At 46.7% G+C, this 21,302-nt stretch overlaps 1 protein-coding gene and 1 long non-coding RNA gene across 17 annotated transcripts in view; one reads left to right on the forward strand and one right to left on the reverse strand.

Annotated features, from left to right (window-relative positions):
- LOC140652862 (uncharacterized) overlaps positions 1–17,534 on the reverse strand; it is a 38,913-nt gene extending 21,379 nt beyond the window's left edge. For 4 of the 5 annotated variants that reach the window (XR_012042967.1, XR_012042966.1, XR_012042968.1 and 1 more), the window contains exons 1-2: positions 16,632–16,995; positions 15,882–16,104 (exon numbers count right to left, since the gene is read on the reverse strand). This is a non-coding gene — a long non-coding RNA (uncharacterized lncRNA). Of the gene's footprint in view, positions 1–15,881; positions 16,105–16,631; positions 16,996–17,235 lie in introns of those variants that run through there. The other variant, XR_012042965.1, reaches the window with a different exon arrangement.
- Positions 1–21,302, forward strand: part of NRXN3 (neurexin 3) — a 984,600-nt gene that overhangs the window by 586,492 nt on the left and 376,806 nt on the right. For 2 of the 12 annotated variants that reach the window (XM_072864179.1, XM_072864181.1), the window contains exon 1: positions 16,080–16,602. The exons of 9 other annotated variants lie outside the window; for them this stretch is intronic. In XM_072864179.1, the coding sequence (XP_072720280.1) occupies positions 16,359–16,602 (244 nt within the window). In that variant the 5' untranslated portion in view covers positions 16,080–16,358. Of the gene's footprint in view, positions 1–16,079; positions 16,603–21,302 lie in introns of those variants that run through there. One more of the 12 variants, XM_072864180.1, reaches the window with a different exon arrangement.

Raw genomic sequence — 21,302 nt, forward strand, 5'->3', positions numbered from 1 at the left:
CCTGCACTATGGTGAATGCTGCTGCAGGAGAACACTGGGAGCTCTGCTGTGGGTCACTGCAGTCAGCTAGCCCCAGGAATGGGGAAGGGCAGTGGTCTGAGAGAGTGCCTTTTTTAATTAAAAAAAAAAAAAAAAAAAAGAGCAATCCATTTTAGATACAGGAGAGAAAAACATTTGGAAAGCTTTTCACTTAACAAGGCTCTTCTGTGACATTTAGATGCATTTATACAAGTTAAAAAGGAATTTGGCACCTTCCCACCTCACTCAGCAGGCTTAGAAGAGAGAAAGCAAATAAAAAGACAAGATTACTTGATATGTTGCTTTGTTTTGTTCACATGAAGTGTTGTGCCCGTTGATGTTGGCTGAGTACTATTACAGCCCACAAAGGGCCTTGACAGAGGAGTCATACTCAGTCAGGTCCAGGGCTTGCTTTCTAATGAGGAAAGATAATTATCATGCCAATCTCTGATCGCTTTTTACTAAGCACATTTAATCTGAGGGAAGATAGGAGCATCTTCTGTCTAATACAGACTTGAGAGCAGGGCCAGCAGGTGTAACAGAGTAATCACTCTGAAGGATTTGTTCATTATTTCCCAGAAAGACAGAGGAGAAAAGTCTTCATGTCACCGTCTCTCTCTGTCTTCACTGCTCTTGAGTTCAACTTGTGCAGTTTGACAGTGGTGGCCCCACTTCTCCAAGCACCTTTAGATCCCATCAGAAATGCTCTTGACAAGCATTTATTACTGGATTTAACAATCAAGTAGTCCCCCCCCCCCCCCCCCCCCTTTCTGTTTGAAAGAGAAAATCTGAGATGTGTTTGATGGGAACCTGATGATGTGCCATGTGCTCTGAGGCATCTACTCCCTTGGCTGTGGAGCTGTGCGGTCATGGTTGTATGCTTGCATACATTTTTGTACATTATAAATGATCTCCATATATGTGCATGCTACCTATCTGTGTCCATATGCATGCTACCTATCTGCGTTCATATGCATGAATGTGCATGTGTCTTTTCTTTGAAAACACAGGTGCCCATCCTAGGGGAGTGTACAGATGAGCACATGCTCTGGGAGATGTTTGCTTTTATATACCCGAGTGCATTCATGTCTACAAATTTATGGCTTCTGATTATATGGAAACTCTAAGACTACAGGGCCAGCTGCAACTTTGAGACTTGTCTTGAGAATTCTCTTGTGTCTTTTTCTTAGTTGCAACACAAATTCATGGAGCTCATGTTTTTGCACACTTCTTCTTCTTAACATAGATTATCTGACTGATCCTGTTTTCCACTTGGTCCCACAGTCACACCAGAGGGGTTGCCACTGGGTTGGGAATAAGTGGCTCTGGATAGCACTGTATAAACTGATTTTGCCTCAGGGAAAAAGGCAAACAGAACTAGATTGCGAAATACAGCAACTTTAGGAAATTACATCTTCCTTTTAGGACAAGGTATTGGGATTCTTAAGCAACTTGGTCAGATATAGAAGCTTGGAAACAGCTCCAGCTAATGCTTAAAGTGTAATTTGAGTAATATTTAATTTATTTTGGTTTTTACTTTACAGTCAGATCTTTTATAACATCTCAGTGTTTTCTGTTTCCAACATGCTGTAGGTTTCTGCAGTGGAGGTGCACACTGAATGTGAAGACAACTGCTTGGGATAGTTGCACTTTAGATGCTGGGGGAAGTGGGTTTTGCGTGTTAGCTGGATTACTCCAAGATCAGTAATGGAAAAGTTGGCAGGATTCGCTTGCTGGCTTTAGCTATCAGCATTGACAACTCATTGCAGTGAATGCAAGGGTACAGACCTCACAAGCCTGCAGTTTTATGATACCTGCAGCTTATCACTGCATTGGTTTATGTATGGTTCAAGACCTTGTCCTTGTATACTACTAGGTCAAGACCAGTGTATCTTGATCCCATAGTCCACTGAATAGGCATTTTTTCTTGCTATAGCAAGGTCCAGCAATGGGGAAGAGGAACACCCCGACCTCTTTTGATTCATTCACACTATCCCCTGCAACACAAATTTCTCTAAACATAGGATGAGGCACTGAAGTCGCACTATTGGCTCTGAGGGGAGAAAGCTGTGAGTAAATCTTATTGATCCACATCCCAGTGTCCAGCTGCTGAAACAACTGTTAAAACAGGTGTGTCTAATTTTAGCTTTTGAAACAGCTGGGCAAAAGCGTTGGCCGTGTTTCAGTATCTTTTGCTTAAAGACAAGGCAGGTGGCATTCTGTGAACATGCTGCTATTGAATTAGAAAGACCTATTAATATTGGTGAGTCAATTCTCTCAACCTGCTAACAAGCGCACTTTGGAAAGGATTGGAGAAGAATGACAGGGTACCTTGAATAAACCAAAAAGGGAAAGAGATTGCAGTGTGTCTGTTCTAGCAAGAGCAATTTAATCAATTTAGGTGCATCTGTGCTACCCATCACTTTGCTGGCTGTTTGTATTTCTTTTGCCTGAGTGACTTGAAGCATGTATGTCCTAGCTGTACTTTTTAAATGAAGGCATACTCCACTGAAATAAAGATTACACATGCACATGAATAGATAGATATGTGTGAGAGAGAGAACATTAAAAAAGCCAACAACAACCCTGCTCCGAGTGATTTTGTTTTTTGTTGCAAAATCAAGCATTCAAAATTGAGGCATGCCGGAAGTAAATGTAACATCTTTCCCTTTCTGCATTCCTTTCAGTCTTTAATTACAGGATCATGTTATTGTGGACTCCTGATTTGTTTGTGAGGCAGAAACAATCATTAAGTGAAACACGTTGGTATAGTTAGAAAATTCTGTAGTCTGGGAAACCCCTGTTTTAGCTGCTATAAAAATTAAGGTTTCTGTTAAATAATGAAGAGGAAGGAGAGGGTCTAGTAATTAAAGAACTTGAATGTCACCATGGGTACCTGAGTTGTGTTCCTATCTCTGCAGCAGGGTTCTAGAGAGATACATTCCTCCTAAAAACCAGTGAGTATGTTATAGAAGTGAGTGCTGGACAGCAGAAGTAATGGATTGTTATCAGTGTATACTTCTATATTGGTCTCTTTGTGTCCCTGAGAACAACGGATTTGAAAGCTGATCACTATTATGTAGTGGACTGTGAATCCTCCAAAAAAAACTGTTAGAAAGAAGTAGAGGGGGTAAAGAGAAGGTATTTTAAAAATGAGGTATTTTGTTCACGTTCTTTAGAGACATCTGATCGTGCTAAGGAGGGTATAAGTAGCATCTAGCTCCTCCAGATGTCAGCTATTTAGAGAGACACACACCAGAAGTTCTGTGGACAACAAATGACTGAATCCTACGCAGGATGCTCTTCTTGGCAAGAGAAGAAATGGGAGTGAGTGGGTGAGCCTGTGTGTGTTCCTGTGCAGGATGGGATGGGCAATTACAAAAATGGGAGATAGAGAGGGAGAAAAATGAAGATGGATGGTGGTAAAAATACCTGCTAAATGCCAGCTGTCCTACTTGGACGGTGTGGGATTGTTGCCTGGCGTAGTCTGTGCTTTGCCTCGTCTGATTTTAACCCTATAAACTTTTTTACTATGACTTATGTAACCTAAGCTATGATAAGCTCTGTATAAACATCTGGATATGTATTATTTTCAGCTTGTAACTAGCGACCTAAGAAAACCCGATAATGAGAGCAATTTGTTGCAATACAGCTTGCTGGGAAAAAGCAAAACAAAATGATTAGGCCATCCTCTGTTGAAAGCAGAAGCTTTTCAGGGACGTATTTCTTTAGATGAAAATTTTGTTAATAAGTTCTTTAAAGCTCAGCAGTATTTCTGGGGACGGATCAAAGAGTTTCATAGAACGCACAAATAGCCAGATGGTTTGGGGGCTCCCCTCAGATGCCACCTATTTCCCCAACAGAAGTTGGAAGCATGCTGTCATAATAGTTTTGAAATTTACTTTTGCATATTGTTTTCCTGCTACCTCGAACTGCATTAGATAATTTATTTCTCTTTCCCATGCAATTTCTGTTCAGTGGCTGGCTCTGACACCGAAGTGATGTTTGTGGTGGGGAAGAGAGGCAGCCTCCCTGCTTTTCTGTTCTAGCTGGTCTAGGTCCTGTTGCCAGTGCTAGATGAAATCTCGCATTTCCAGTGGAGAGTAATGCTTGATCAAAGTGGCACAGAATTACTCACCTTTGAAGGTTTCCTTCTGGTGCTGCTATTTCTGTCATCCTTTAACTAAAACATGCTTCATTACTCTATATATGCAGTACAGATTTAAGGTGCTGAATTACCCATCTCTCATACCATAGTCTTTGGCTCTGGTACTCCTTTTACAAAAGGTTTCTTGCAACACAGCCTGTAGTGAGAAGCTGACATCTTGCAACTTCAGCTGTCACACCACTTGAAGCCATACTGTACTAATGTGGAAATATAGTGTTATTTTAGTCTGGCTTTCTAAGGAAATGACGCTTCTGCAATCACTCTGTCTGGCCATCGCCCCTTTGGTTGCCTGGCCAGCAACCACCACATTTGACAGGAACGTTGAAGCCCCAGAGACACCGAATTCCTACAGGACTTGTTCCTCGTCGCTGCTGAGGCATAAGGGCTGGTCCACCAGCTGGTAGGCTTGCAGCTCTGAACCTGACACAACACAGGCTGCCCCTTCCTTGGCCAAAGCAAGACATGAGGAGGGAAGGAAATGAAAGGTGTTACAGGGGGGTAAGAAAATATGACAAAAATCTGAGCACGTCAGAGGAAGGAGTGTGAGAGAATGCGGGGGGAACTGAGGGTGATGTAGTGACATTATTATGGTGAATTGGGGGGGGGGGGGGTGACAAAGGGGAAACATGAAGCCTCATTTCCTACTCATTTATTTCTTTAGTTCTGCTGCTTGTAGAACAACATGTTTTCAGGTAGCTGGGAATATCAGATGCCCTCTTTTTATCCGCCTGCTGCTACATTTCTGAGGCTTACATCTAGTGTAGGGGCTGGTAGTGGGTAACAGGCATCTCAATGCAAGAAAAGGTGTTATACAGAGCACCTGTATATCTGTTTATTCTGTTGATCACATACTGCTTTCTGTCTGTTTTGGAGATTTTTGGTAGCTTGGGCTGTCACAGAATAGCTACCTTCTGATTTCTGTGCAGGAGGAGATCAGAATGCAGAGATGAACACAGCAACAAAATGATTCAGAGTTAGTCATCCTGAAGACCACTCAGATTTCTTTCATCCTCACAGTACCCACCATACTTCTGCCAGTACCCTGGAGGAGTCAATGACAAGCTGTGTGTTGCTATCCTGAGTGCTCACTTTTGGTGACTGATAAAAAGGGGAGGGGGGTGAAATATAGCATCTAGTTAAAACTATGCAGACCTAATTATAACTTAAGGGGTGACTTACGGGATGAATTTGTCCAGGGTGCAGATGGCTTTTGTATGACCAACCAGAAGTTCAGAAGGAAGAAAAAAAAAAAGTGTGATTCTTCAAGTGAGCTTCCTCTATGGGTTACACAGGCATTTCCCTATTTTCCCCTTTTCTGGTTTCTTCTGTATTTGTCCCTGGCTGATAGTCTGAGGAAGAGATAAAGAGGCTACAGAGGAGAGAGAGAAGCAGAAATATGTGTGCGCATGTGTGCATGCACATGTGTTTGTATGCATCTGACTACTTTAAACGTAATCCCTGCATCCCTATCGTTAGCTTTTCCCTTGGCACTTCACAATGGGTAGCTGGAGTTTTTTGTCCGTCCTGTCCAATAAATAGCACAGCCATGCTGGGAGCAATTTATGCCTTATCTGTTGTATACAGCCTATCAGTGAGGGAGTGTGTTGCTCCTTCCCCTTCTTTGTTTCTACTTCCTGATTTTCACAGCTGCCTGGTGCTTCAAGTCCACGTACTCCTGATGTCTGCACTTGCTCTGGTGTTAGGGTTTGCAGCTCCAGTGGGGTTTTATTGCCGCTGGGTGCATCCCCCTACACAAATTCCCTCCCATTTTGCTCAGAGACGAGGGTGCTGGGTGAAGGGAAGTGTTCAGTTTGAGGAAGCAGGCTTTTTGCATCCATGTGACTAGCATAAACGCTCTTTGATTCCCAGGCAGGATGGAGGATTTGACAAGACAAGGAAACTGCTGGTGCCTCAGGAGACCTGCAGCACTGGAAGAGCTTGTGTGGGTGGAGTGGAGTTTGAGACCCTGGGGAATGATAGGAGAGTGAGGTGCTTCACAAGGAGAGAGATGTTTTTAAAGCAGTTCATGCTCCTTACATTTATTCTCACTATTGTGCTTTTGTTGAGCTTCTCTGCTGGAGACCAAGTGTCCCAGTAAGTTCTCTGATCAGTTGCTGCAAATGGACCTGGAGTGTATTTTGCTTCTATCTGTTTGGTTTGTTTGTGTGGGTGTGTTGCATGCCTTGAAGCCAGGGCCTGTCCTCAGTAGTATTAAATATATGGGCAGGGAACAGGTAGTTGATGCTGTGCCTCCACCCATCCCAGCATAATGTTACCGTGACCTAAGCTGCATTTTCTGAAAGTTGCAAAACCTTTTAAAAATCTCAGTCAAAAAGGCCTAGGAACCCGTGGATCAGGGCTTAGCCATATTTTCCATGTTATAGAATATAAAACTGGAAGTAGCTAGCAGGGTGCTAATATGAGCCCTCCTTCTATGCAAGAGGGACAAACATCTTATAAGTAATGTAAACAGGAGTATCATCAATGAGATACATGAAATAATTGTGCTTCTGTATGCAGTGCTCATGAGACTTCATCTGAAGGACTGCATCCAGTCTGGGGCATTGCACTTCAAGAAAAATGTAGATATTTGGAAAAAGTCTCTAGGAAACCAGCAATAATGAGCACAGTCTAAAACCCGTGGATATCTAAGGAACAATAAAGCAAATGGCCTTGTCTATGGAGGAGGGACATAGCAGAAGTCTTCAAATATGTAAAAGATATCTGTAAAGAGGAAGGAAATAATCTTTCTTCTATGATAGGGCAAGAAATAACAGATTCCAATATTGCAACTGAAAATGTGTGTGTGTATGTATATCTGTATTAGGGAATTACAGATTGCTAGGAAGGGAATGCTTAGAAGACTTATAAATCAGGCCAGTTTTAAACTTTAAAATGAAACTTTACTGAACTCATTAACTATCAACATACTTTATGCTAATGGTTAATTCTCAATCATTATCATTAATTATTACTTTATATACAAAACTGTTAGTCTTTAACATTTATGCCCTAAATTAGCTGTGACTATACAGTACCGTAGAGCTGATTCTCTATAGTTAGCACTGACAGCTACTGTCCTTGGTGGTCTTAGCTGCAGAAGGAGAAGAGGTGAGAAGAGAAGGATGAGAGACGTTGGGAGTGATGCTGGCTTACTGTCTTTCATATCCAATTTCCCATTTCATACCTGATGTTTTAATGCTACTTTCACTCTCCTAGAAGTGGATCTTCAACTGCTAACATTGCTGCTTCTCTTGTTCTTTTTTCCCAGACATGCTTCTTGTGTATTCAGCAGGATGCCCTGCCTGTTTGCATCCCTTATGCTTATCTTGTCCTTTGTTGCAACTTTCTGTTACTTGGATGGCTCCTATGAGCAACTAACCAGGTCTTGTTTGCTCATTTGGTGGTCATGTTGCTCACATACTTAGTGAAATGCTTATATATACCATCACAGTGTTGCAATATTATATACTGCTGTTAGTTACAATATTTTAGTACATTTATATCTGGGCACAAGGAAAGCTAATATTAATTATATCCTGATTAATGCACTTGTAATTTATAGGTGTCACAAGCCACTTTGACTACAGTAGATTTGTGAAAAGGAAAAAAAAAATTAATTCTGTTGATAAAGTTGAGCACTGGTATATACTGCTTCTCCAGAGGCATTGATTCTTCATCATTGCAAGTTAGACAACATCACCAGGAATGTTGTAGGTGAAGTTTATCCTGCCTTGGCACAGAGAGATGGACTAGATAGCCTCTTGAAGTTCCTGGCTGTCTTGTCTATTAGGAGCCTAGTTACTTGGAGGGAAAAAAATCATTTCTACTGTGGTTGAGAGCAACTGGACTGTATACTGTGTACCCCCCTGTGCGGGTTGTGTAGCACAGGCACTGCATGTAAAAATGGCTGTTTCCTTTGGGTGAGGAGAAGGCTATCTAATGGTCTTACTGTTCATTATGCCTTAGCCAGTAGGTTGGTTTGCCACAGACCGTGCAGCATGGGCTCTTTCAGGGTTAAAAGCAGAAGAATTGTTCCCCACAGTGTCATCTTTTGTCCTTCCAATTTTTTAGCTTTGGCTGCTCTGACCTTCTTTTTCTCTTCATCTTCTGCACACTGACAAGGTATACATCTTAGGAAATTAAACCTACCAGCAGCTCCCACACGAGCAGGCTTGGCCGCAGGAGACATTTCACTCTTTGTCTGGCTGGCGGTGAGACACTTGTGTCATTGAAAGATTTTCCCCCTACATCTTTCTTTGCTTTTCTTTTAATTCTTTTTTCAGCGGTTGGGAGACTACAGCAAACACCAGTCACCTGGCAGTTATTGCTGCGAGATGAACAGGTGATTACAGGCAAAAGCCAGGCAAGATGATAGGTGGAAGAGAGAAGAGAAGCAGAGGGGAGCCTGTGCACAGTGTCTGTTAGAGAGCTCGCTTTTCATTAGCACAGAAGCCAGTTTAAAGGAGCAAAAGCAACAGTTTTTCCAGCTTTTCCTTTCTGTGTCAGACAAGATTTCATTGAGTGCAAAAGGAAAATAAAAGTCTCCCTTCTGCTGTCATGGGTAAAAATTAAAATAGTTCCCTATTTATCACAGCAGATATTTTAACTCCATCTATTCCTGTCTCTTTCTACTTCAGCCTTTCAGGTACTATTTAAGTTTTAAAACTCGGAGCTCTTAAAAAATAATTTCTGAGCTCTTTTCTTCCACACTAAGAATTCATGACATAAATGTTAGCTCTGCAATGCTAATATTTAGCACTAGTGTGTAAGGTGCTGGACTGGCAGACCTCAGAGATCTAAATCTAGATCTACAGAATAGATACAGCCAAGATGACAGTAGGTCACACGTCGTCGTCCTCTGTGATCTGCTTGTGTGTCTAACCTCTTGCTGCTGTGAGAGTCACTAAAGGCAAGGGATTGCAGCAGTGTTTTATTCCAGGCAAGGCTCACACCTAGGCTGGGAACAGGCTGTTCGCTTTCACCTTAGACTTGCCAACACTGCTTCCAACTATAGGGAGAGCAAGGTACACATATAATTTTGTTTTCATAAACATAATAGCTACTTGCATCCATAGTATCAGTTGCTAGGAGTTATGCTAGAGATGAATTTGGCTCAACATAAAATCAGGCTAATCGCAGAGTTGGTTAGAAAGTTGTCTACGTATAAGAGGGGCCTGTTACGAATGATGGAAATCAGTTCTCAGCACATGCTACAGGTCACTACCATTTTATTCTGGTATGCTTAGTGAAACATAGGTAGTAGAGGTACTGAAGTGTGAATTCTGTGACAGAAACATCAGAAAATTAAACTATGGTGCTCCTTCCCTTCATTGGTGATTCAGTATCTATCTAAGGTCGAGCAGTGGGCAACCCTGATTTCTTCAAACTTGGCCAGTCTTCTGGTTTCTGTAATCTTTCTGAGTCTGAACAAACCTTTGATAAAAAGTCACATTGCCTGAAATGATACAAGAAGTAGAAGCAAGTTCTGTTTCTCTGCCTGACAAGATTTGAGCAGCTGCCATTGAGCCCAGCTTCTACTGAGAGTAAAAGGGATAGATGCAGTTCCAGCCTTCCTGGAGGAAAGAGCTCTGCAGCCACACAGGATCAGTTTTCTCTTGTGAGATGAGAGTCTGCCTGTCAGCACACTGCTGACAGGCAGACTAGAGCCTGCTTAGCCCACTTTGATAAAGTACCCCAGGGGCAGGGATTAAAGTGTTTGTGAGACAAAAGGGGAGATGGTGGGTACTTGAATAACAGGAGCTCCTCATGATGGTTGAAGTAAACCAAACCTAGGCATCCTTCCTTTAACACAAAGCACTTTCATAATTACCGATCTGATAGAGAGTCCAAACTGTGAGAAGGATCTTGTCCTAGTTTCTGAGGCAGCTTTAGGAGAGAGCATGCTTGCTGGTGTCCTGTGCAAGTAGCCAGGGGTATCTCTGCGGCACATTCAGCAAAGATTGAAAGGAGCCTTACAAGCTCAGGGCTGAAAGCAGTTGCACTAGTCGCTTCTGTGTGAAGCCACTATTGCCAGTATCTCAGCCTTTCCGTTCTCTTAGGTTCACAGACTAGCAGACTTAAGCCCAAAAAGGTACTGTTGCTCATAACACTGGTCCAACGTATGTTGGCTCATGCCTTTTGAGCAAGTCTGTAAGCTCTCCAGGGAAGGGACTCTCTGCTTCTGTTAGTTTACATAGTGCTAAGCACACTAGATTGTCCTTATACCCTATCTAATAAACAGGGCCAATTCTAACATGTTATTGTCAGTCTGCATTAGCAAATTCTGGCGTTGCCTCTTTCCCAATTATAATTGATTGATGCTTATCAAAATGAGATATATTGCTGTATTTGTGTGTCCCCCCACACTTGTTCTTGCTTGTTTCCACTAACATAGGACTGTAGGTGTGAAATTTCAGAAAATAAAAGTCTGAACTTTCCAAGATTTCTGGCCCTTAAGTTGGACGCTTGACAGAACTCAATTTGTGTCCCTCATGTTCTGTCAGAGCTCCCAGTGGTTACTGTTGCTTTTGGCTAACTTACTGCTAGCCCAGGCTAACTGGTGGTAATCAGCTTGCATTTGTCTTCTCACAAATGAACATCAAGGGTCAGATATCCCTTCACTGATGTCAATCCACTGGCTCTGTTTCATTTACTCACCCTGGCATACATGAAACAAAACTAGGCTCCAAAGCGTCTGTATTAGTTGCTTGTGGCAAACTGTGGTCCCTTGGAGCTGAGCTGAAAAGAGAATTAGACCTGCCTTATGTCACTGATAATGTGTAAGGCATATGCCTCAACTTTTGTAGGTAACTGGACTTGCTGGATGCTAAAGGAAAGCACAGAAGCCCTGAGAATAGATTGCTCTTTTTTTCAAAGGTACAGAATAAAACTGAGAACTTACAGAGACTGCAGCGAGTTGGTTATACGCAGAAAAAATACTGCATAGCAGCAGCTGTGTGCGTGGTCTTCAGCCCTGTCCTGGAGCAACCCCTTCCCTTTCCCTCTGGATGAGCAGACACTGATAATTCTTTGGCGCCACTGGGTCTTACCTGCCTCTTGAGGCTGCCTGCAGAGAGGCCGTGATGACAAGGACAGTGGGGCACCAGGGACTAGTATCAGAACGGTTAATTCTGCTGAGGAACTTACCAGCTTTTTGGTCACTGCTGTCCTCAGCAGTATTTGAAGTAGCTTGCTAAAGACAAAGGTGTCTATATGCCAGTCCTAAGCTCTCTACAGCATGCAATCCCTGCTGGTTTATTTTATTTTATTTAAGACTCTATTTTAAGATCGTAAGTGGAACCTGTTCTTGCCCTCCTTGTTCTTGGAAAAGTACATTTAAAGAAAAAAAAAAATGGGACTGTTTTGAACCTTCAGAGAAACAGTTCAGTCTGGGAAAAGCTTTTGGGTGACAGGCTGTTCTAGCTGACCTTATTCTCTTAACCTCATTATATAGCAATGCACTGGTTAATGCTGTACCTTGTTAGCCTCTACGGGGTGGAGCCAGAACTGTCATCTCTCTGGCAGTCACCCTGTATTGCTAAAAGCTAATGGAGATTCCCCTTTGGATCCAGTTTGAGAGATCTGTGGTTTTAGAGCAGAACTGACTTTTTCAGTTCTGAGTGCAGCAAAGTAATTAACAGCTACGATTTAATAGGAAATATATAGAGAGTTGTACTTGCTGACACAAATAAGGTAGGGTACAAACTTTTCCTGGGCTTGAAGCCAGCTGGCTCTCTTTCTGGGATTCTAAAACTCAGAAACAATTGCTTTATTATTTCTCATTGCTGCAGAATATGGTGGCCCTCTGCTCTTTTAGTAAAGAAACAGCTATGTAAGAAATAAGACTACTTTTCTCATATCTGTAGGGAGCAACTTATGATGGGAACCATTATCCTTTAAGGCACCCACCTCAGTTCTGAAGATGCAAGGGCATTTAGAAAGACTGTATGTTTACTCAAATGAACTAAACTAATAGGAAAATAACAATGCCTCTTTTGAAGTAAATCTGGTGGGAATAATGTTGTTGAAACTTCACTTCTGACTATAAACTTCCCCTTGCCACCCAAGAAGGGGAAACTGCAATTGAAATCTGCCCTCTTCCTGCAGTGGTGCTGCTAAATAAATGAGTCACCTGTGAATTACAGGGCAGTAAATACATCCACCAACAGCTAATAAAGCAAGGCAGAGTGAAGTTCCAGTACTTTACGGTGTCACCAGAACCCTGGGATGTATTTATAGCCAGCTTCCCAGTTTTTTTTTCCTTTTTAAAATTTATTTTTATGTTGTACTCGTACAGATTGGCTCTTTTGGCCTTTTTCCTCTTTGCCTAAGGCAGTTTACCCAATGGTTTGTAGCAAAGGAAGGTTGGTGGGCAGAACTTAGACAGGACAAATCCTCAGTACAGGGACAACACACAGCAGCTGTTTCTCCTGTTCAGGGGCTACAAGGCATTTTCTGTCTATGGCCAGGGCAGTTTGAAGTGATGCTCGTCTCCTTTGTACACTCCCTGCACCTAAGCTGGTACCTCTATATGTGGGGAAGGGGTTGGTGGCAGAGTGAGCAAGCTGAGGAAAGGATCAGTGCTTTGTTTTGGAGCTAGGTAATTTATTGTCCATTGAGGGCTCTGCCTCCTGCAGCAGCCCAAGAGGTGGCCGGCATGAACAGGGGCTCAGGTACAGGGAAGAGAAAAGGATGTGGTCTGTCAGACTGTTAAAGGGGAAGTAAGACCCTAAGGATGCCACCATGGTTTAGTCAACAAAGAAGGTCCCTCTTCTGTTTTTTCTCTTTCTGTTGCTGAAAGAGTTGGGCAAATAGTTGCAGAAAAGTGGCAAGGGCTGTATCTGTGCAGTTTCCCTGCTCTTCCCTCTAGAATTGTGCTCCCTAAAACACATCAATTTTCCATACAAATGAATGAGTTTTCCACCATTGTCCTCTGGAGTAGCAGCACTGAGTCCTCAATGTTTAGATCTGGAGTCCCATTTTAACTGATTGATCCTGTAATGTGTGATATATTCTGTCCTTTTTGTAGCGCTGTAGTCAGAACAAAAGAAAGTAAAATGATGGGAGGCAGATCTTTGTTGCATTCTTGATAACTAGTTGGGTCTGAAATTTATTCAGAACAGATTTTCTGTATTTTACAAATAAACTATTCAGTGATGTGTATTTAATATACATCCTTCCCCCTTTCCCCTAAATCTAGCCCCCTACAGTTTAACTACACAACAAATATTTCAGAATACTTTGTCTGTGGACTGAGTGAAAGTCAGGACTTCTGCGGCAAGGGATTCAAGGTCGATGCCAGCAGCATCCTCATGGGCTGGCAGCCTTTCAAGAGTCATATGCCAGGTTATATTCCCCCTCCTCTCCCAAGTACAATTAGGAGCATGGGGAGGCTTCCTCTTGAAGACAGGATCCTTCTGGGTATCCTGCCACATATATGGCAGCAACTCCGGTTTCCTCAACAAATCTCAGGGCCAGGAACAGTTGTCTTGCACAGATAAAACTGCTCTGTGCCCTGTGCGTGGCACTGCAAATCTGCCAGCCAGCAGGCACCTGCACCACAGGTTACTCACCCCTGTGTCTGGCTGCGTGCCCCGTTGTGAGGAAGGCTGATATTCACACTTTAAGGCTAACAAATGGCCACCAACTCAGTCAAACTTTTATACTAACAACATGTACTGGTTAGGATGGAGAATCTCGGTGTCTGTTCTGTACAGTTCCCATGTCTATCAGTCACTCACTGGCTCAGTGCCTCTGAGCCTGTTTCCTTATCTGCAGAACGGCAAAGTAATACCTAAAGCTGTTGAATGGCTTCATTAATAAAAGATTTTAAAGCAGTCTGAGATTCTTAGGTGGCAGATGTTGGATAAATTTGAAAGTAATATTCTTGCTTTCCAGCTTTACCATCCACAATCATTGATTAAACCCAGCAAAACACTGAAGTATTTCTGACTGCTTTAGCCCCTGATTTAGATCACTTAAACTATAACATAAGTTACTAGAAAAGAAATTACAAGCACAGCAGGCTCAGCTAGAAGTACTAGGTGTGCAACTTGGGCTGATCATTACAAGTTACTGACGTATTGTACCAAATACTTATGAAATGAGTCAAGCAGGTTTCTGAGGCGCATGTGCGCACACCTACAAACATGGGTCGAGAGGGGAAAAAAAGGAAACTTACAGTCATAAACAATTTATTCCAGTTTGAATGAATAAATGAAGGAGAGGGAGACAGTGCAGTGCAAGGTGAGTCCTGAGGCTGGCTGGCTCCTTTTCCAAAGCTCCTTATTGACTCCCTGAGTGATCTTGCATAAGTCACTTCACCGTTGGTGCTTGGCTTCCCCAGTGTGGCTGGGGATTTTTGCCATGCAAATTGATAGGCAATAAATTACTAGATTATTAATTTATGGGCTGCAAACTCCGGCTGCAGTCCTCGCTCTCCGAGGATTAAGCACAAATACACCTGCTTGGACTCAGCCTATTGTTGCAGAAGCATTAAAAAAAAAAAATATGGAGTTTTGGAGCAGTATGGAGTTTTAATGAGCGCAGTCATTCCTGGTTCTCACTTTGCTCCTGTGCGGCTGCGGCAGCAGGACGAGCACTAGGACGGGGCGGCGCGGGGGGACGGTGTTAATTAAGCGCGTCCCTGTGGCATCGCCGAGGGCCGGCTGCGCGCCCCCGCTCCCACTCTCAGCCGCACACGTCCCGCCGGGCTCCTGCCGCCGCGGCTCCTCCGGCTCCGCGCCCGCGGAGGGCCGCCCCTGCACGGCAGGGCGGGACCGCGGCGTGAGAGGAGGTGGCCGTGGGAGGCCGGCACGTCCCGTCCCCGCACGAACCGGGTGGGCGCGTCTCCTCGGGGGCTGCTCGGGGCGGGCCGCTCCGGCTGCTCCGGCAGCCGCCACGGCGCGGATGGACAGGGGCGGATGCTGGGCACCGGTTCCCCGGGGCGGGGCGCTCCCCTCCGCCAGGGCAGCGCTGGGAACTCCCGTGCGAACAGTTTTGGGGGTCCGGGGTGTTTCCCGCTGCTGACAGCGGCAGCGCCGCCGCAGCCACCCACCGGCCCACCCCCTCCTCGCCCCGGGGGCCGCGCCGGGCCGGGGCCGGGGCCAGGACCCCCCGCCGGCGGGGCCGGGGGCGGCGAGCGCGTGTGTAAGGCACCGGCGCATGAATGGCGGGGGCGGTGCCGCCCTCCGGCCCCGCCTCCCCCCGGAGCCAGCCAGTCCCTCTGCGGAGAGCTGCCGCCGCCCTCATTGGCTCGCCGGGGTCGGTACATTTGCATGCGGCTCGCCCATTCGTGGAGCCGCTTCCCCGGCCGCCCCAGCGGCGCTTCACCTGCGCAGCCGAGTTGCCCGCACTTGGCGCGCCGGCCGGCAGCATCCCGCCCCCGGCTCCGCTCCGCGTCCCGCCGCTCCGCCGGACCCGCGCCGCCCGGCCCTCCGGCCTCTCCGCGCTTGCTTGCTTGCCTGCCTGCCTGTCTGCCTGGGAAGACTTGGCGTTGCCCTGCCCGGCTGCGCAGGGTTAATCGGCTTGAGCCCTCGGTCGCTTGGTTCCGGTGGAAGAAGGATAACAATCCAGATCTGTGTGTGTGTGTGTGCGCGTGTGCCTAGCAGTTCTGCATTGCAACACTTGCTAGTGGAGGAGCAACAGAAACCCCCTGGAATTGGGATAAAAAAAAAAAAAATCAAACATTTACCTGGGGTCTCTGGCTTTTTTCCTTCTTTTTCGTTTTCAGTAGTCCCTCTCAGCTTAGTGAGAGACAGGGATCGCAGGCAGGGAAGAGTCCTCAAGGACCCCGTGATCCTGGAGGAACCTGGCAAGTGCAAGCTCCAGGACCCTCGCGCTGACATGTGCGGCTTTCCTGCGCTCTCCTGGAGGCTCGGTACGGCCGCGGTGTTCCTGGCACAGTAGATCCAGCCCTGGGAAACGGCGCGTCTTATTCTTCTGTGTGTGTGGTTACTAACCTGCCCCCTTCCCTCCCCTTCCCTCCTAGCACACGCTCTCTCGCACAGACACATACTGTCTTTTTGCCTCCTGAACACACACGCACACCCTAGAGCCTCGGAAGCGACTCTCCTTTCTGCTAGCATGGGTCCCCTGGCATCATGAACCTTATCCTCTCTCCCTGGCTGGAATTCAGACTGCCCGTCTGTAGGTGCCCTGTGCCTTGACCATGCACCTGAGAATAGACCCCAGCATTTGCCCGGGACGCCGCCCCGCCTGGACCCTGTGGATGTGCTCCCTCTTTTGGGGATGTATCGTCAGCTCTGTGTGGAGTTCCTCTAACGTGGCTTCTTCTGCCTCCTCTTCCTCGTCTGTATCTCAGGCTCAGTATGAGCATCACTTCCACGGCAGCAAGCACCACTCTGTGCCTATCTCTATCTACCGCTCCCCTGTCTCCCTCCGAGGAGGACACGGTGGGTTCCCACTCTTGTTTCTTTCTAACCTTTTTGCAGAGCAGCTGGAGCAGCAGAGAGGGAACAGGGACTATGGCTGTGACTCCGGGGGAGGGGGGTCCTCCCAGCCCCTCATATTTCCGCCGTTAGCTCTCCTCCCCGTTAACCCTCCTTTCCTCCCCTGCCCCCTCGCCGAGCAGAGCCTAGGGCTGAGGACGGGCCGCTTCCAGAGCCAACTTCCCCGGGCGGCGTGGTCCAGCAGGACGGAGGGTGGGGGCTGGCGGGGCCGGGGCGGGCTCGGGCTGCTCCATGCCAGGCGGCAGCGCCGAACACCTCGGGGCAGGCGGAGGGGCACCCGCTCCCGTCCCGCTGGGGCTGGGGGTCCTCCGAGAAGGGGATCGCTGACTCCCTGGCTCCCGGCCCTAGCGGAGTCGTAGCGGCTGACGTGGCCCTGGCAGCAGCGCATCTTCCCCGCCGGCCCCCCCGGTATTCCCGGGTGCCCCGCTGCGGGAGGGCCGGCGGGGGGCTGGGGGGGGCGCCCGCCGCGGCTTCTCCCCTGCCCTGCCTGCTTGCTCTCTCGCTCGCTTGCAGCCTTCCTTGGTGAAGTTGTCGGGTGGCTCGGGGCGTACAAAGGAAAAGGCGAGGTCTCCTTACCTCTGCTCCCGGCTCCCTGCTTGGTGCCTGGCGGTGGCTTCCCGGGAAATCCAGGAGCAGGAAATAATAGGGAGTGGGTTTCCACTCCGGCAGCAAGGGAGAAGGGGAAGAGGGGGTCTGAGGAACGCCGGGGGAGGGGACCCGCCAGCATCCTGCCCCTGAAATGCTGAGCAATGCTCAGCAGCTGGACCAGCACTGCCTCTTGCCCAGCTCTCCTGAGTCTGGCCACCCTGAGAGGAGTTGGCCCAGGCCTGGCTGAAGTGGGGGCTCCCCCTCATGTCCACCGTCCCCTCTCCTCTGTCCTGTGTCCCCTGGCTTCTGCCTTCAGCCACATCAGCCAGGAGAGGCAGGCAGGCCATGGCCTGGCCCTTTCCCTGCAGGGCTGCAGTTCAGGGTCAGGTCTGGCCAAGGTGTGAGTCCCACAGCAGCTCTGCTCTGCTAGCTTTTAGGTAAAGGTAGTGATATACTGGAAAGGCGACTAAAGTCTTTGCTATTGTACCCAGCTCTGTCCTTCTCTCTCCCAGCTTGCTTTTCCTTTAGCTATTCCTGTTGGAAACTCTTTGGGGCAGGGACTCGCTGATCACTCACAGCCCTCACTTTAGTGCAATAGGGACTCTCTCACGTGGTCCTTGAGTATTGCTGCAAATAACAGGGCTCCTGCTGCTAATGATTAATAGCCCATAACGGAGTTTCACATGGGTGGTGCTTAACAGATGGTCTTGATGTCTGGCATGGCACTGGTTCCCTTCCCGTGTGGGGCCTGAATGTGTTTCTTTTGCTTTTTGGGGTGGATGTGAACATTGGGGTAGAAGTGGGAGATTGATAGGCTGACAGGATGCTGCTACTTGTGTCTGCAGAACTGGCTGCTCACTTCCAGCTTGACCCGTTTCACCCAGTGCTGTTTCGGTCCCAAGTCCTCGCCTCTGCAGCGCGGTTCTGTTCTGCAGTGCCCTGGGCTCCCCCCTCCTGCACTCCCAGAGCATCGGCAATGTGCCCTGCAGTGCTCCCAGCCACCCTCTTCCCATGCCCTCTAGCAGCTGTGCTAAAGCACCTCCTGCTAGCGCAGCCCTGCTCCGCTGGTACTCAGTTGTGACCCGCAGCATCTGCCTCCTGGCTTTGTTCCGGAGCCTGTTCCCTCTCCAATGTGCCTCAGCTCAGACCTGCAGTACTGAGCTCCTTCTACAACTCTGCCAGTGTACCTATAGCCTTAATTGGAGGTCCATCCCTCGCTGTGCCGTTTGAACTCTTCAGACTGCTCTGCTGGTCATCCGAGCGCTTATCCGTGACACTCCAGGTTTCAATATCCCTGTAACCCTGACACAGCCCTGCCAGCACATCCTCCTAATGCCTACTGCAGCCATGTCATGCGGCATTTCAACCAACTGTCCCACGGCTCTCCCCTCCCTTCCCCTCTCCTCCCAAGCAGTCCTCTCCCTCATTTCTGACACTGGTTCTTCTTCTTCTGGTCCTGCACAGACGTGCTTCTGTAGCTGAGTGCTCCTATGATGGAAGGGGATAGTAAAGCCTGGCTCACAGGTCACTTGTAAGGAAAGGAGAGAAGGGTGTCGCAAAATGAGATAGTAGTTAGCCCTGATGTAAAAGGCAGGCAGTAGTCTGCGGGAGAGTCCACAGTCTGTTTCCTGGTCAAGAAATGATAGTTCTTTTCTCCTTGATGACTTTTCTATCTGCCCTGAAAGCCCAGAAAAGTGTCATTTAAGAGCCCTGAGCAAAAGCTGTTATCAACTTCAGTGAGAGGCATTTTTTCTGTGTCCTCATTGCAGTAAGGAATCAAGAGAAATGGAGAGCTCAGGGAGCTCAGGCTGGTACATAAGCCAGCCTGAGGTTTTTTTTTTTCCATTCCTAATCATGCCATGTAGCAAAGCTGGCATGGAAACCCCTTTGGCCATGAGTAAGGGAGGGGGGAGAGAGAGAGGAAAAAGAGACCACAAAGACAGCTGGTCTTGTAAACACACACATGGTTTATTTTTGTGTTTTCTTTCACTGTTGCATGACAGAGGCCCTTGGAATTTGGATCCATGACAGTGTTGAGGAGTCAGATCCCAGGGAGGCCATGTGCTCCCTGTGTTTCCTGGGATTTTGATTTTTATTTTTTTGCTAGAGGGAAATAAAAAATCATTCTTACTCCTGCCCTACTTGGTGGCTGCATTCATACTGGTTTTGGAAGGAATCAGGTTAGGATCCTGGCCTCTCTGCTGTGTTGCCTCCCAGTCCCGCAGTGCGGACCACCGGGGCTCAGTCTTGTATTTAAACGTATTTTCCTTTTTTCTTCTACATCCTAGTGGATTTCAATCTGTTTGAAGAAGCAGATTAGTATCTAGCACAGAGGAAAAGTAAATGTCTTGCAAGCAGTGAACACTTGTTCGGACTCTATGTTTAGTGCTCCTTTAAAATCAGTGGAAAACCTTGTGGCTTAACTTGAGCAGGACTGGGCCCAGATCTGGCAGTCGTTACCATGCTGGTTTTACGAGAGTTAATTCTGAAATCACCAAGCTGGTGCTTTCCAGTAGTTGAGCTGTAACCTCCAAATGTAAAACTTGGCACAGCGCATCTTCTCAAGGAGAAAGTCTTTGTAACAGGTTTACCTTCCTGTCAGCAGCAGAGTGAGCCTGGCCAGGCAGCGGACTTCAGCAAGTCAGAAGAAATCTTTTTTTCCATGTGAGGACCTTCCTAGACTGGCAGAATCTTTCTCCCTGAACAACAGGAAAGGAAAGGCACGATTCCTTTTTGTTTCACTAAGGGCTTATGGAACAGAGGGAGGAAGAAATCTGACCATGGAATAAAGTTGGGGCTGTGTTTATTGAAAGTCCACATGTGCTGAATCCTCCTGCCTTCCCTTAGCTATTTAGCACCTGCTGGGTCAGCTGCTTTACCAGAGCCTGCAGCAGTGACTTCACAGCCCCTCTTTCCAGTCCTCATTGCCTCAGCTGATGAATAATGCATGCCTCCGGTTGACAGATAAAATGAAGAGATTTGTGCGTGTTTTGTCTTAGTGATGAATTAATTAATTTGGTTTCTTCTTTTCTCCTCCAGCTGTTTTTCTCTGGCCCTCCTTAATGGATGGGGAGCAGGGGTGCACAGAGGTGACGTGATGCCTCGTGCAGATCGCCCCAGCCTTCAGAGTACTGCTGTGCAGGGGCAGCTATGGGAGCAATGGTGGGCGTGGGGGCATTTCTCTTTTGGTTTTCGCTTTGTGGGGACTAGGCTTGCTCGGGCTGTTGCACAAGCAACAGCAAAAAGTGAATGCTTGTCATGAGGACTGGCAGTGAGCAGTCACCGGATCTTATAGGTGTAACTCTTAGGCCTTAGTCAATTCTTAGAAGTTCTATCATTTATATAAAGCATTTCCATCTCTTATGTCTTTTTTAGAATTAGCGAATGAGAACGAATGCTTGGACAAATCAAGAGAATGTTTCCATAAAATAGGCAGGTATTCTGCAAACCAGTGTCAAAGCTTGCCACACACAGCTATGATAGTGAACCCTCTTTATAATACATATGTGCTACTCCTTGCCACTCCTTCAGCGTGACCTATTCCAGTGTCTTTGTGACTGCAATCCTGCCTTTTCTATAAAATAGAAAACTAATTCCCAGTCCTTGGCACTGCTCATTCCCTAGTACCGAGCAGGACCTTCCCTGTTCCTCCATCATTAGGAGATTACTTTGAGCAAGCGTTGGTAGCTTTAACAAAAGAGAAAAATTCATTCTATACAGAGCAGTCAGTGATACAGTAAAATTAACTTCATTCAGAGCTGAAATTAGGCTTGCAGTTAAGTTCTGCAAAGGTGAAAAGCTAGAAGTCTGTCTACTTTCTGCGGCTCACCTCTAGTCTCCTATCAATAATGAAGCCTAATTTTTTTGCAAAGACTAGTGATTCTGTATGCCTGAATGTTTACGTTCCCTTCCCCAGAGACATTAATAATGACTAATATTTTTAAAGAAAGGTGAAGTCTGCTTAAATTGTCTCAAGCTGGCTATCCAGAAATCTAAGCATCCAAACTCACTAGTTCCTTGTAGTGTTGTTTAAGTGATCATAGCTGAGCTTTGCC

This window comes from Ciconia boyciana, chromosome 6 (genome assembly GCF_034638445.1).
Source record: "Ciconia boyciana chromosome 6, ASM3463844v1, whole genome shotgun sequence".
In the NCBI taxonomy this organism is placed as follows: Eukaryota; Metazoa; Chordata; class Aves; order Ciconiiformes; family Ciconiidae; genus Ciconia; species Ciconia boyciana.